This window comes from Alligator sinensis, unplaced genomic scaffold (assembly GCF_000455745.1).
Source record: "Alligator sinensis unplaced genomic scaffold, ASM45574v1 scaffold168_1, whole genome shotgun sequence".
NCBI classification, from domain to species: domain Eukaryota; kingdom Metazoa; phylum Chordata; order Crocodylia; family Alligatoridae; genus Alligator; species Alligator sinensis.
Window position 1 is genome coordinate 204,623 of NW_005842377.1, and position 12,909 is coordinate 217,531.

General features: G+C 45.2%; 1 protein-coding gene across 1 annotated transcript in view; it reads right to left on the bottom strand.

The window, feature by feature from the left end:
- DLGAP1 (DLG associated protein 1) overlaps positions 1 to 12,909 on the bottom strand; it is a 719,594-nt gene that overhangs the window by 133,024 nt on the left and 573,661 nt on the right. The window contains exon 8 of the mRNA XM_025210860.1: positions 10,964 to 11,204. Within this exon, the coding sequence (XP_025066645.1) occupies positions 10,964 to 11,204 (241 nt within the window). The remainder of the gene's footprint in view (positions 1 to 10,963; positions 11,205 to 12,909) is intronic.

A 12,909-nucleotide genomic window follows, 5' to 3' on the forward strand; every position in this document is an offset into this window, starting at 1 on the left:
TCCACGCTGCTGTGGCTATGTTATTAACAGCACACAAGTTAGCTAGTTTAAAGCCAGGGTACATAAACAAGAGCAGCAGGCACAGAAACGACCACAGTGGAGACATATTAACCCTTAATGATATCGATGAAATATGATGAAAGAGAAAAACTTAGGCCACTCAATTTTGACAGTTTCTGTGAATTCTGAGAGTGGGGAATTCATTTGTAGTTGAAACAGGCTTTGCACGTAAAACTGCTTTATCCCTGCTTTTAAAAGTAGCCTTATTTAAATGAAAAACTGAGAACGTGATTTTAACACTTTATATGGAAACAGAGTCATTTAAAGAGGCAAATGCCACATCATTATTGCATCTTGAAAGCTAAAGAAATTTCCTTTTTTTTAAATTAAAAAAACCCCCAAAAACATATTCTTAGGCATTATGGTATTACTCCTTGGTTTTGTAACACACAGTTGTGAATAGTGGAGACAAACTACTAGGATTCCACATACATACATTTAATCTTGTATTTAATGAGGTTTACCATATTTCCAGTTCCAAAAAAGAGGACACCTGATGGTGGGACACCTCACTCCCAACCTGCAGCCCCCCACCCCTGCTGCTGCCCCTCGCTTTTGACCCACAGACCAAGGGTTGCCATATTTCCAGGCTTAAAAAGGAGGACACTTATCATGGAGGGGGTGGGGTGGGCAGGGGGAGTATTATGGTGGGGACATGGGCCACTGGTGCCTTCTGACTGTGGGTGGCCACCAGCACCCAATCGCTGACACTGGAAGTGCTGGCGGCAAAACCAGAAGTGCTGCCGGCACTTCTTGGGGGGCACTGGCTGACACTCTTCACTCCATGGCTGGCGAGGGCCAATCTCAGGTGGGGTATGTGCCCCCCCCCCATACCCCCCTATGCATTGCCAAATGGGTGGGGGGCAGAGACATGCCAGTGCCCTGCCCTTGCTCATTCTGTTGCCTCTCACTGACATGCCACAGCCCCCCCCAGCCCTGCTGCTGCCCCTCACTCCAGACCCACTGACCCCAGCACTGCCAGTGCCCCTCACTCCCAAACAGCAGTACCCTTCCCCCCACCCCTTGCTGGTGCCCCTTACTCCCAACCCACAGCCCCCTGGTGCTGCCAGTGCCCTGCACACCCAACCCAGTCACCCATCCTGTCTTCTGTGCTCCTCACTCCTGATCCACAGCTCTCTGTCCCCCTCTCAGTGCCCCTCACCCCCAGGTCAGGAAAGCAGCACCACTGAAGCCCTCTGCCCTGCCCCCTAGCCCTGCAGTGCCCCTAACTCCTGACCTGCAGCCCTCTTCCGCCCAGTCCTGCAATGCTATTCATTCCTGACCTGCCACCCCTTGCCCTGACCCCCAGCCATGCGGTACCCCTCATTCTTGACCCGGAGCCCTCTTCTGTGCCCCCAGCCCTGCTAGTGCCCCTCACTCCAAGCCTGCAGCCCCTGCCACCCCAGTGCTGCCTCTGCCCCCCAGCCTTGTTGGTGCCCCTCACTCCTGACCCCCAGCCCTGCTGCCCAGGCAACTCCCACACTGTGCCCACACCTGCTCTCTCTCTCTCTTTATCTCGCTTGCCGGAGCCTGGGTGGGGAGCACATGACCCCTGGCAGCCAATCACCTTGCCCGCTGCTCCCAGCCCCAAGCAGCCAGCCTGGGAGAGCAGAAAACCTGGACATTTGCTGTTATTTTAAAAATCTACCTAGATGCAGCATAGGGGTCCAAAAAAGAGGACATGTCTGGGAAAACCTGGACATATGGTAATCCTACACAGACCCCTGGCCTTGCCATTGCCCCTCACTTCCAACTGACAGTTCCCTGCCCCCACCCCCAGGACCCTCACTCCTGACCCACAGCCCCTTGGTGCTGCCAGTGCCCCGCACTCCTGACCCATAGCCTACTGCCCTCCCTGCCATGCCCAGACTTCCATGCCACAGCTCCCCCAGACCTGCTGGAGTGGGCCTCCAGCCGATCCCATCCTGACCAGGCAAGACCACGGTGACTCTGATTCGTGTGCCTGGCAATGGAGTGAGTTTGGCACTGGTGTAGGTGGGAAGAAAGAGGAGGGGAGGCCTGTGGCACCCCCTGCCCTGGGCTGGGGCTCCTGTGTTGCATGAGGCGGCTTGGCCATGTCCCCCCGCTCCCCACCTTGGGCAGTGTCTCCTGGCCACTCAGCCCCTGTAAGCACAGGCACTGGCCCCTGTGCTGCCAGTCTCGCCACAAAGCACCGCTGCCCTCAAAGGGCCCCCCTGCCCCCTTCCCCTGTTGGAGGGGCAGATACCTGCTCCCTACACCCCCTGCCCTGCTGCAGCCCTAGCACCCAGATAGTTTCCGTCAGCGCCAGCAGACACCTGCCCCCCTCACACACCCATCCCCTCAACACCCCGTGACACACTCCCTACCTCCCCGACAGTCTCCAAGCCCTGGCCCTCCAACCCCTGCCCCCTATAGATTTACCTGCAGCCAGGCTAGGGACAGAAGTTACACATAACCCAGTTTAAGTTATCAGAAACTGGTTTAAACCTGTAACAGAACAGAACTTCACTGCATAGAAACATGATTGAAAATGGCTGAAACTTGTTTAAGATAAACCTGGTTGAATGTAGTATCAGACTTAACTGATTTAGGTCAAACTGGTTTATGAAACTTCTGTTCCAGACCCCTTCCTGGTTCAAGTTAAATCACAGACCCAAAAAACCCAGCATGCTTTCCAGCCCTGGGCTGAGCTGGGCTGTCTGCTCCAGAGAGCAGGGCTGGGCCTGCTCCTCTGCTCTGTAGCTGGAGCAGTGAGGACTGGCTGACAAGAGGGTGGGGGGCAGGGGGCAATCTCAGCTGGAGATGCAACCCAGTCTGCAGGGGGGGCTGCCCTCCCCGGCAAACCCTGGCTAGGGTCTGGGGGCAGGGAGGGGGGAGTTAAATACCCCTTCCCCATCTCAAACTTACTGCTGGCTGCAACTGTGGACTACAAATCCCAGAGGCATCTGAAAGCAGGAAGAGGAAGAAATGAGCAATCCTGCAGAGTCCTGCTGCTGTAATTCTGGACTGCAAATCCCAGAGATCTCAGGGGCAGCAGGAAGAGGAAGTGAACACACACCCAGAGAACCATGCTCTAGCACCCCCCCAGCTTCTCACCTGAGCCACTGCAGGCATGTGGCTGCATTTCCTGAATCAAAGGTAAATATTGTTCACTTCTGTTTCAATTTAATTTGTGTAGCTTAGACTAACCTGCAAAGACTGAATCAATTCAGCCTTGGGCTTCTTGACTGTCTGTACCTAGCCCCAGAAGGCAGCAGAGCTTCAAACTTCCTTCTCTCTTCCTGAGAGAAGCCCCTCCCCCCAAGGAGCAGCAGCTATCAAATATAGCTTCCTGCCACTGCCGGGGACTGGGTAGGCTGTCAAAGGAGCAATCTCCCATAGCCCCTCTGACTTGAGAGGATACCTTTACAGCAATTTTGCACTGCTCCAGTAGTGGGAAAGGGTCTTTGCACATATGCATGACCCATAGCACTCTATTTTTGTAATGCTAGAAAGCGCTGAGGATAGTGCTGCAAATGAACAGGTGTCCAAGGCCTTAGTCAATCATTAGTGTATATGTTAGGCTGAACAAAACTTATGAATGAAATAAGCCTAATTTTGAAAGCTATACAGTAATTGACAGAAAGTGTTTCCACAAGATCTGACTGGTGTACATTCAGAAAAACAGAAATAGGAAGATTATCTGCAGTAACACCATTAGCAAGTCCCAAGAATATTAGTCTTCCAATTAAAAAAGAAACAAACAAATAGACAGCAATTCAACTAAGTTATGTTTGCGGACAGCAGAATAGAAAGGACCATAAAGTTATCTCAAAGGTTTCTTTAAGACACTTTAGGACACTATAGTCTTGATAGTTTGGGGGATTGTTTTCGGGGTTTTTTGGAAAGAGATATTACATATGATTTTAAAAATCCTTTATTCAATACACAATGATTAAGGGATTTTAACCATTCAGACTGCTTTTATTTTCTTCTTTGGAATATCTAACCAAGAGGGGTCTAGTGTTTCATATACAGATATCAAGAGGCTTGCATACACAATAGAAACATTGCAACTGAAATAAACACAGGGCTTGTGCCAGGTGGCATTTGGGGGGGCGGGGGGAGAATCACTGCACATGGAGGAGGAAGTTGGAACTGACTGCAACCAGCTGTTTCAAAGTTCTTTGTGCTTTTTCAGAGCTGTTTGTCCGAGAGCTAATCTGCTCATAAAGAAACAAGGACTTTGAGTAATTCAGGTATAGTTTAAGTTTTAGGTTTGAAGTTTGATTTTCAATTAGAGTCAGGACAACGGAAGAAGTTACAGGGTCTATGCCCAAAGTGAGGAAAACAGCTTCTTTTTAACCAGCCCTTTTTTGGAACTAAGTAGTAGCTTGCCTTAATGCAAGTTGAAACTGAACCTTAAGACAGGTTAGAAAAGTGTAGAAAATAATCTGTCAAAAGATTTGCATGGTTTATTTCCTTCTCTCTGCTCAAGGAAGCCTGGGACATGTTCTGCACTTTGGATCTATTATCTAATTGCTCAAACCAGGTTTTAAAAATGTGGTCTCCTCAATGAATAAAGAAGTGACTTTGGAGGTGTGCTCCATATTCACCTCAGCAGCACCAAATTTTACTTGCGGACGATTTTAACTAAAACACTGCTGAGCTATTTTATAATTTTTTTCTTGTTTGCCCCAGGAATAAATCTTATCAATTTAAGGCTCCCATTCACAGACTGCTATTCCTAAGACAGCAGTTTTTGTGATAGAAATTTAAAGCAGAGTTTTCATTGGTTTGGGGGTTTTTTTTTGCTATATTGCCTACATAAAGAAGGATGGTGCTGACTCACTGCTCTGTCTGATGGAATTGCCTCTTAAGGAACTTGATTGATGTGTGTGGAAAATTGGATAAGAGTGATGAAAGCTCTACCCACACAAGTGCCAAGGTGGGCAGAGTCTATTTGTATGTGATAATGTTCTGTGCCAGTGGAGAATGGGAGTTGAATAAACAAGCCTGACAAGGCCCTTGCAACACTTTGGATGCAGACTTCTTATGCTTCTGTGACCTTTTGTTTGTTATAGCAAATAATGATACACAGACCCACACTTGAAGACTACTCAGTATATAAAGCTGGTTCAGAATGAAGTGGCCTATTATGTGCTGTCAGCTGAAGGAACGCATTATTACATCGATTTCTTGACTCTTCTGGTTACTTCTGAGTGAGATTCAAGATGCTGTGTTTAGTCCACAAACTCCTAAATCAGGGGCGGGCAATTATTTTGGGTGAAAGACCACTTACTGAGTTTTGGCGTGCTGCTGAGGGCCTCATGGGTAGCCCCACTCCTTGACACTTGCCCTGCCCCCAGCCACCATATTGGGACTGGAAGTCCTTCCCCCAACCCCAGACCTTTGCCACCAGAGGTCCCTCCCCTTGCCCCAGAAGTACTCCTTTTGGGAGGAAGAGAGCTGCAATCTTGAAACCAGAAAAAAACCAAATTACATACAAAAAAATAAAACATCTATTATAACTTACTTTAATTTTATTTAAAAATATTTTGTACTGATTTATGTGTTTATGAAGTGTATCTAGAGGTGACTGCATAATAGTCCTACTGTATGTTGTGTCTGAGCAGTGAGTGGGCGTATGTGGTGGGGCATGGGTATGGTGGGTGGGTGTGGGGTATGTGGTTGGGCTGGAAGCTGTGGTTGGGTGTGGGGTTATGGTGGGTGGGGTGGGAGAGAGAGAGATGGGGGTGGGCTGCCATCTCCATCGTGTGTGGCTCTAGCACACTGCATGCGAGCCTCACATGATGCAGCCAAGCAGAACCCATGCCCAGGCTCTGCGCTCCAGCTGCCCCACCTTAGGTCCCTGGCTCCCGCCCACCACCCATTTCTCTGCATTCCCTTCTGCATGCTTGCCCACTCCTCTCCCCGCCATTCCCTGCAGCCCCTGCCACTCGCCACGCCACTCCCTGCAGCCCCCGCCATTTCCCATGCCACTTCCCATAGGCCTCACCACTCCCTGTTGGCCCCGCTACTCACTGCACCACTCCCTGCAGCCCCCACCACTTCCTGTGCCCCTCCCCATGGCTTCTGTGGCCCCCACCTCTCACTGTGCCACTCCCTGTGGCTCCCACAGCCCCTACCACTTGTTGCACCACTTCCTGTGGTTCCTGGTGCTCCCCACAGCCCCCAATGCTTCCTGCACCACGCCCCATGGCCCCCGCTGCTTCCTACACCTCTCCCTGCAGCCCCCACTGCTCGCCATGCCCCCTGCCACTTCCCTCAGCCACTACCACTTCCCACACTGCTCTCCACATCCCCCACCACTTCCCACGCTGGTCCCTGTGGCCCAGGCAGCTCCCGTCACTCCTCGCAGCCGCCACCACTTCCTGTGCTGCTCCCAATGGCTCCCTCCACTTCTGCACTGCTCCCTGCAGCTCCTACTGCTTCTCACGGTTCCCCCTCTGCTGCAGCCACTTCCCTCCACCCCCTGCCTGCTGTTTCTCACTCTGGCTCCAGCCTGGCCTAAGAAGCACCACGGGGCTCCTAGCTGCTGGGTTGTTCACAGTGGTTCCTCCCTCTGTCTAATCTTACCTTACTTTCCACTCAGACGGCGGGGAAGGAACTGCTCTGGGGTTGTGAGGCCAGAAGCCACAGAGGCTTCCAGTGGGGCCTGAGGGCGGAAGGAGGGTCTGGGGCTGGGTTCAAAGTGGAGATGGGCTGGTCTTGCTGCTCAGCCACAGATTCCCACTGGGTCCTTCTGCTGCTGGCTGCCTCTCATCTTTGACAGGCAGCCAGGAGCAGATAAAAATTAATTAAAAAAATTTTTTAGAGGCCCCATGAGCCAGATAGAATGGGTTGGTGGGCCATATTTTTCCTGCCTCTGCCCTAAATTATTTGTATGAAGGCTTTAGGAGAGACAACACTGGAGTTTTGGTTAGCAAAGGCACTTAAGTCATCATTTCTCTGAATTGGGAAATCCTGTTGTCTTGGTTGAAGTGTATTCTAGTAGGCATTGCCTAAACTCTTCTAACAGCATACAGTGGCTGACCTCTAGGCTGTGCTGAAAGTTCAACTGTCAGGCACTTGACTTGCGTGTGGGATAAGGGGAGGGGGAAGGACTGCAGGAGAGAGGAGAGTTGTCTTTTGCAGGAGTGGTCTGTGCCTTTTTCTCATCTCAAAAAGAGGTTTAATATAGTTGTGAATGTTTATAAGATTAGGTACATCCAAATGCTCTGATTACAATTTGTAATCTAAAAAATATAAAATCTTTTCATTCTCCTTTAGCATAGTATTTTCTGTGAATTTAGTCTTTGCTCCTTCATCTTCTTGTTCTTTTTTTGCTTAATAATCTTCAAATTATGTGAATTAAGAATTTATGAAAGCTTTTTTAAACAATTCAAAATGTTAGTCTTAAAATATCTCTGTCTTGGTTAGCAATATCTTCAGAAGCTCAGTAACAATGTCAGCAAGACAAGTGCTGTTTCAACACATATCTAGGAAAGGAAAATCTGAAATACTCTAGAACATGAAAAAGGACTGCTTTGGTTTAGCTCTAACCATGACCCAGCAGTGATAGCTGGACATATCCAGAAAATGGTCTAACGTGTCTAAGCTTTTATAGCTGAATGGGAATTAAATGAATAGTTAGGGAGCATAATGTATATTAAAAAGCCACTAAGATAGTTTTTAGTGATCCTGAAAGAGTTGATATAGCTACATGTATTCTCCAGGTACTTCGTATTTACTTGGTTTCACTGACATAAATGGAAAAACTCCTCAGTAACAATTCTACAGGTCTCAATAAACAGAACTAGAAAGCATAAAGGCCAAATATTTTTGGCAATGGCCAGCCAGCAGTCTAAAAAGGATCTATAGATAAGTAGCTGAGATCTATAAGAATGTGCTACTGCTCCTACAAAAGTGTGAAAGATTGGATAAAAGACTGTACATTGAAATGCCATTCTCAGGGAAAAAATTAAATATTTGAAAAAACAAAAATCTGTAGTAAATCTGTCCATTTTAGCTCTCTACGGGTGCATCTACATGTGCAATTAGCAGTTCACACCAGAGTTTATTGCTCCTGGGAACTGCATTTAAACATCCTCCTGGGACCACAGCACGTTGATCCAGAGCAGAGCATCCCCAGCTGGCAGGGGGCCTGGAGGGGTCAGCCCGCAGCCCAGGGCTGCTCTGCCTCAGCTCAACATGCTGCGGAGGGGCTGGCTGGGGCATGAGGTTGCTCCAGTGTGGGGCTAGCTGTCAGGCAGCTCTCACACTGTAGCATCCTCATGCCCCAGCCAGCCCCAGTCACCATCTACACATGAGTTTTGGTGCACATAAATACTCCACTACAGAATAATACTTGTCCTGAATAGTACTGTCCTATAGCACAGTTATTTTACTGAGCCCTAATACGGGTGCATGTGCAGACGGTGATGATTTACTGCGGAACTATTTAGTCTGCTCTGCAGAAAAGTGCACATGTAGATACACCCTAAGACAAGGATTGTGCCATAAGTATTTAGGTAGCTCACTTTGGACTTGTCTTGTGGGAATAGGAAAACAGATTACCGCTACTTCAACTGCTTTAATTTGTAACCAGTTACAATCAAGAAAATTCCTACAGTAATGTGCAATCATGTGTTTGTGTGAGTGGCTGGCCCACTGAGAAACTAGCTGAAACTACTGATAATGAAAGGTGTCCTTCTTGGCTGAAGTGGGAGAGAACCATGTTTTTGGAGCAGTTGCTAGTTTGATCATTTATTATTATTTCTTACATTATCTGTACAGACATTTCTGAGATTCTTTTTCCTTCTCTCCCTATATGTCCAGCAAGGTCTCTCCCCACTATTGTACTGAACCATACATGAATAGGAACTACTCAAGATGTTTACTGTTTCACTGTTTATCAGGCAAGAACAAGGGAGGACAGATGAAATTAAACAATCAACTCAGGTTCAAACCCCAGAAAAAAGTATTTTAATCTAGTAGATTAAAATTTGAGCCACAAAAAATGTGGCTCGAGTGGCTTCCCTCTGAGGGACAGGCATTGTGAATTCTGGAAATTAAAGATAAAAGATAATATAACACAGCTAAAAAGCCTGAAAGGTGCTTTCTTCTCTTCATTTTAAAAGAGCCGCTGCAAAAGGAGTAGCAGGTTGAGGAAGTTTTCTCCCTCTAGACATAGGACTGTCTCCTTCACTGCATCCTTTGCTGACTTCATTTATTTTAGACTATAAGCTTAAGGGAAGGAATCATGCCTGGGTTTGTGTTTATTTGCGTGGCTCAGCATACTGTGGACTCTTGCCAAAAACAAAAATAAGCATAACCAAATGGCAGCCTAAAATACCTAAATATTTCCTTTTTTTCTTCAACCTTTTGGGCTACCTTTGCAGTCATTTTTTCCCTCTTACTCATACTCGCCCCCCACATCATATCTAAACACATGTGAAATTTTTATATGCCAACACAACTTTGTTTTAAATTAAAATGATTATCAAATCTTATGCAGATTGATGTTTATTGGAATACTTTTTTTTTCTCTTTTAAAACAGGGCTAGTTTTAACATAGCTGTTGTCCTGTTCTTCAAAATGCTGTTTTGGTAAAAAAAAAAAAAAAAAAAAATGCTCTGAGGCATCAAGTATAGTTCAATAATGGCACCTGCATACCGCAAGCTCTTAGCATTCAAACACTCTTCAGACAGAAGAGAGAGCTACCTACCTCACAAGCTATCTGTCATGAGCTACTGTTGGATGATAAACTCACACATCCAAGCCTTCCTCTGCAATTGATTGCAAACTGCACAGGCAAATGCTGCACACACAAAATGATCTTGAACATTAGCATTATTGTTATTTGAATATGCATCTTAATATTCATTAAGTTATGACTTTTTCACATATTATTTGTTAAAGAGCTTTGAAGCTTGAGCATTGTCAACATATTTCTAATAATGTTTACATTTGATACTTTAAAACAGCATGAATTCAAATGAAAAGATTTGATGCAAGAGCTGAAAGTGTCTTTTGATGATGCAAATCTGTTGTTAAATATCATTGTGAAAGGACTAGGCAAAGGAATTCATTATACTGTATATAAACACTGCAATACTGCAATAACGTACAATAAAAAGAGAAAACTCAGACTATATAAAAATATACAGAATGGGGAAAAGAAACGGTGGACTTTAAAATAGCTTCTAATGACTTGAATTGAGATTTAAATGGTGCTTGAGTAAAGGAGGGAGAGGAATAAGTCAGAAGAGGGAGCTCCTGCCATCCCACTCCAGAGATACCAGTGTACACTTAATAACCTTTGTTTCTTTTTTTTCTCTAAAAGACCTATGAAAATATCTATTTTATTTTGATTTTCTGACTTTTTTCTTTGAGAATTCAGATAGCTATATGTAGCACTCATCATTGTTTTCTTTCTGCTTCAAACAAGGGTTTTTCAAACCAGGAATAGATATAAAAAAAACTTGACCTTGGATATTCAAATCTATTTCTTAAACCCCCTCCATTATAAGGCTTGAATAAATCTAATCTAAATCCACTTAAGTCAGCACAGACCCTTTACTTGTCTACTTTATAACAGTTGAGAATCTAGCCCCTGTTGCTCCTATGCAGCCAACCTGCAGTTGCTAACCACAGAAGAGAAAATAGATAATGTGGCCTCTGTGCTCTCCTGGATATATTTTGGGCCAGAGGATCTACATAACTCATTTTGTCATTGATTCTCATGTTCCCATGTAGAGGACAGCTCTAAGTCTTTCCCACTGTCTAACCCCAGTATAAAGATGGAATATAGCATCTCCATGCATTTCAGATGTTGTGTACTGACAAAAGGGAGCTGGAATGTGACCCTGCATGTTATATATTATGGTGACTGGTGTCTTTCTTTTGCCCCTTCCTGAATCCCCCTTTTGTTACTCACCGGTACTGCTTTGGATGGTCCTCACAGTAGTGGTTGTGCGTGGAGGAGATGAGGACCTTAGCGACACACATTCATCATCCTGGGAACAGCCCTTCTCGATTGCTCTCACATAGCTGTGGCTCCTCATGCGGAAACAGCCTGGCATTGGCAGATCCAGGGCCTCCACTGCCTGAGATTCTAGTTCACTGAACACCGATTCACAGACTGATTCAAATTGACCATTTACTTCCATCTCACTCACCTGCAGGCAAAACACAGGCAGTTTAATTATATTTTGTAGATCCATCCTATTTTCACATTTAAAAAACAAACAAACCCAAAAAGTGGTGCAATACCTATAATCCCAAATAAGAGATGCTTTGAAAATGAAAAGCAAATTACGCATCACAGAATTTTAATTTTTTTATAAAATAAAAGCAAATAAAAAACCCACTACTTAGAATACTGAGTTATGGATGCTAAAACCTCAGTTCCAAACTCATCTGGGCCAACAACAGGGATTAAACCTGGGGCCTTGGATAGAGCCTCTACTACTGGAATTAAAGGACTGACTACCCTGGCTAGTAGCCAGAACAGACCTATTTACCTTTGTTCTGGAGTTGTTAGATGATAATGATAACTCATAACCTGGGTTACATTAAAAAGCACAAGGCTATGCTGCATATCTTACAAACTGGGCAACTCGTGTTTCTGTACTCAAGAGTGATCCCTAAACTGGGCCTTACTGAATTATAGTAATCCCCAGAGGCATAACAGGGCAGCAAGCTGACACATGGTAGCACCAGCTCCCAGTGGTGTGGTGGCAGCACCTGTTTTTGCACTGTCCCCCAGCTGGCAACACCTGGGGCTACTGCCCCAGTCACCCCGCTCAGTTACACTGTTGATAAGCATCACAGGAAAAAAATATACCCCAAACTTTAATGTGTAGAAGTATTCATTATTTTTCAGGAATTCAGAAGGTGCTGGGAAGATTAGAAGTGCTTAGTGTGGTCTGTGAGAGTACAACCCATTCTATACTGGGCTGAATTCTAAGAAAAAAAATTTAGGCTACGTGTCAGGGAATATTTTTGTATAGTGAAATCCATTAGGATGTGAAATCATTTCCAAAGGGAGGTAAGGGGGATTGCTTAGAAAAAACAGTGGATAAACCCTGTTGTAAAGATCAACCCTAACTGGCAGACAATAGCTTAAATTGCCAAACAAGTATCTCACATTTAATTGCTCTGATTTTTTTTGCCTCCCTATTTTTATTGATATAGGAAACTTAATTGTTCTGAGGCCTTTTCTAAGCTTAAACTATTAAACTAACCAACCAGTCTTGTATAGAATTGTATCCCATGCTTAACATTTTGGGGTGCTGTCTTCTTTTGGCTTCCTCCAAATTGATTTTTTTAAGTGCCATGGACTTCACAGCATGTAATGAGCAGGTTGCACTTTTGAGAAAGTAATGCCCAAACAGCAATCCCTGAGCACTGAAGACTCCATCCACAATGGAAGTCACTTTTCTAGTCCATTTTTTTTCACTCGTACGGACTCAAGGATACAGTCAACCTATTTTTTGACTTCCTACTGATGTTGGTGAGGCCAGTATTTCATCCTGTAAGTCTGAAGCCCTATACTTTTGAAATATCTTGATGTTTATTTACCTTAACAAATAACCTGCAACATTTTTACTTTATGATATACTTTATAAGTTTGCTAATAGCTGATTCAAATCTAAAAAATGAATGGTAGCTAGAGACACATAACTGTAGGTTGATTCCAAAAGCATATTGTATACAAGACTAGGCTACATCACTGTGCCAAAACTCACAATTTCCAAAGTGCCAAATTATGTGATGTTTATCTTGCAGACTATATATAGCATACATTTTTTTCAGGAAAATGAGACACATTTTTGTAACTAGCATCTGAACCATACACGTGTGTCAGTCAAGGCCATTACT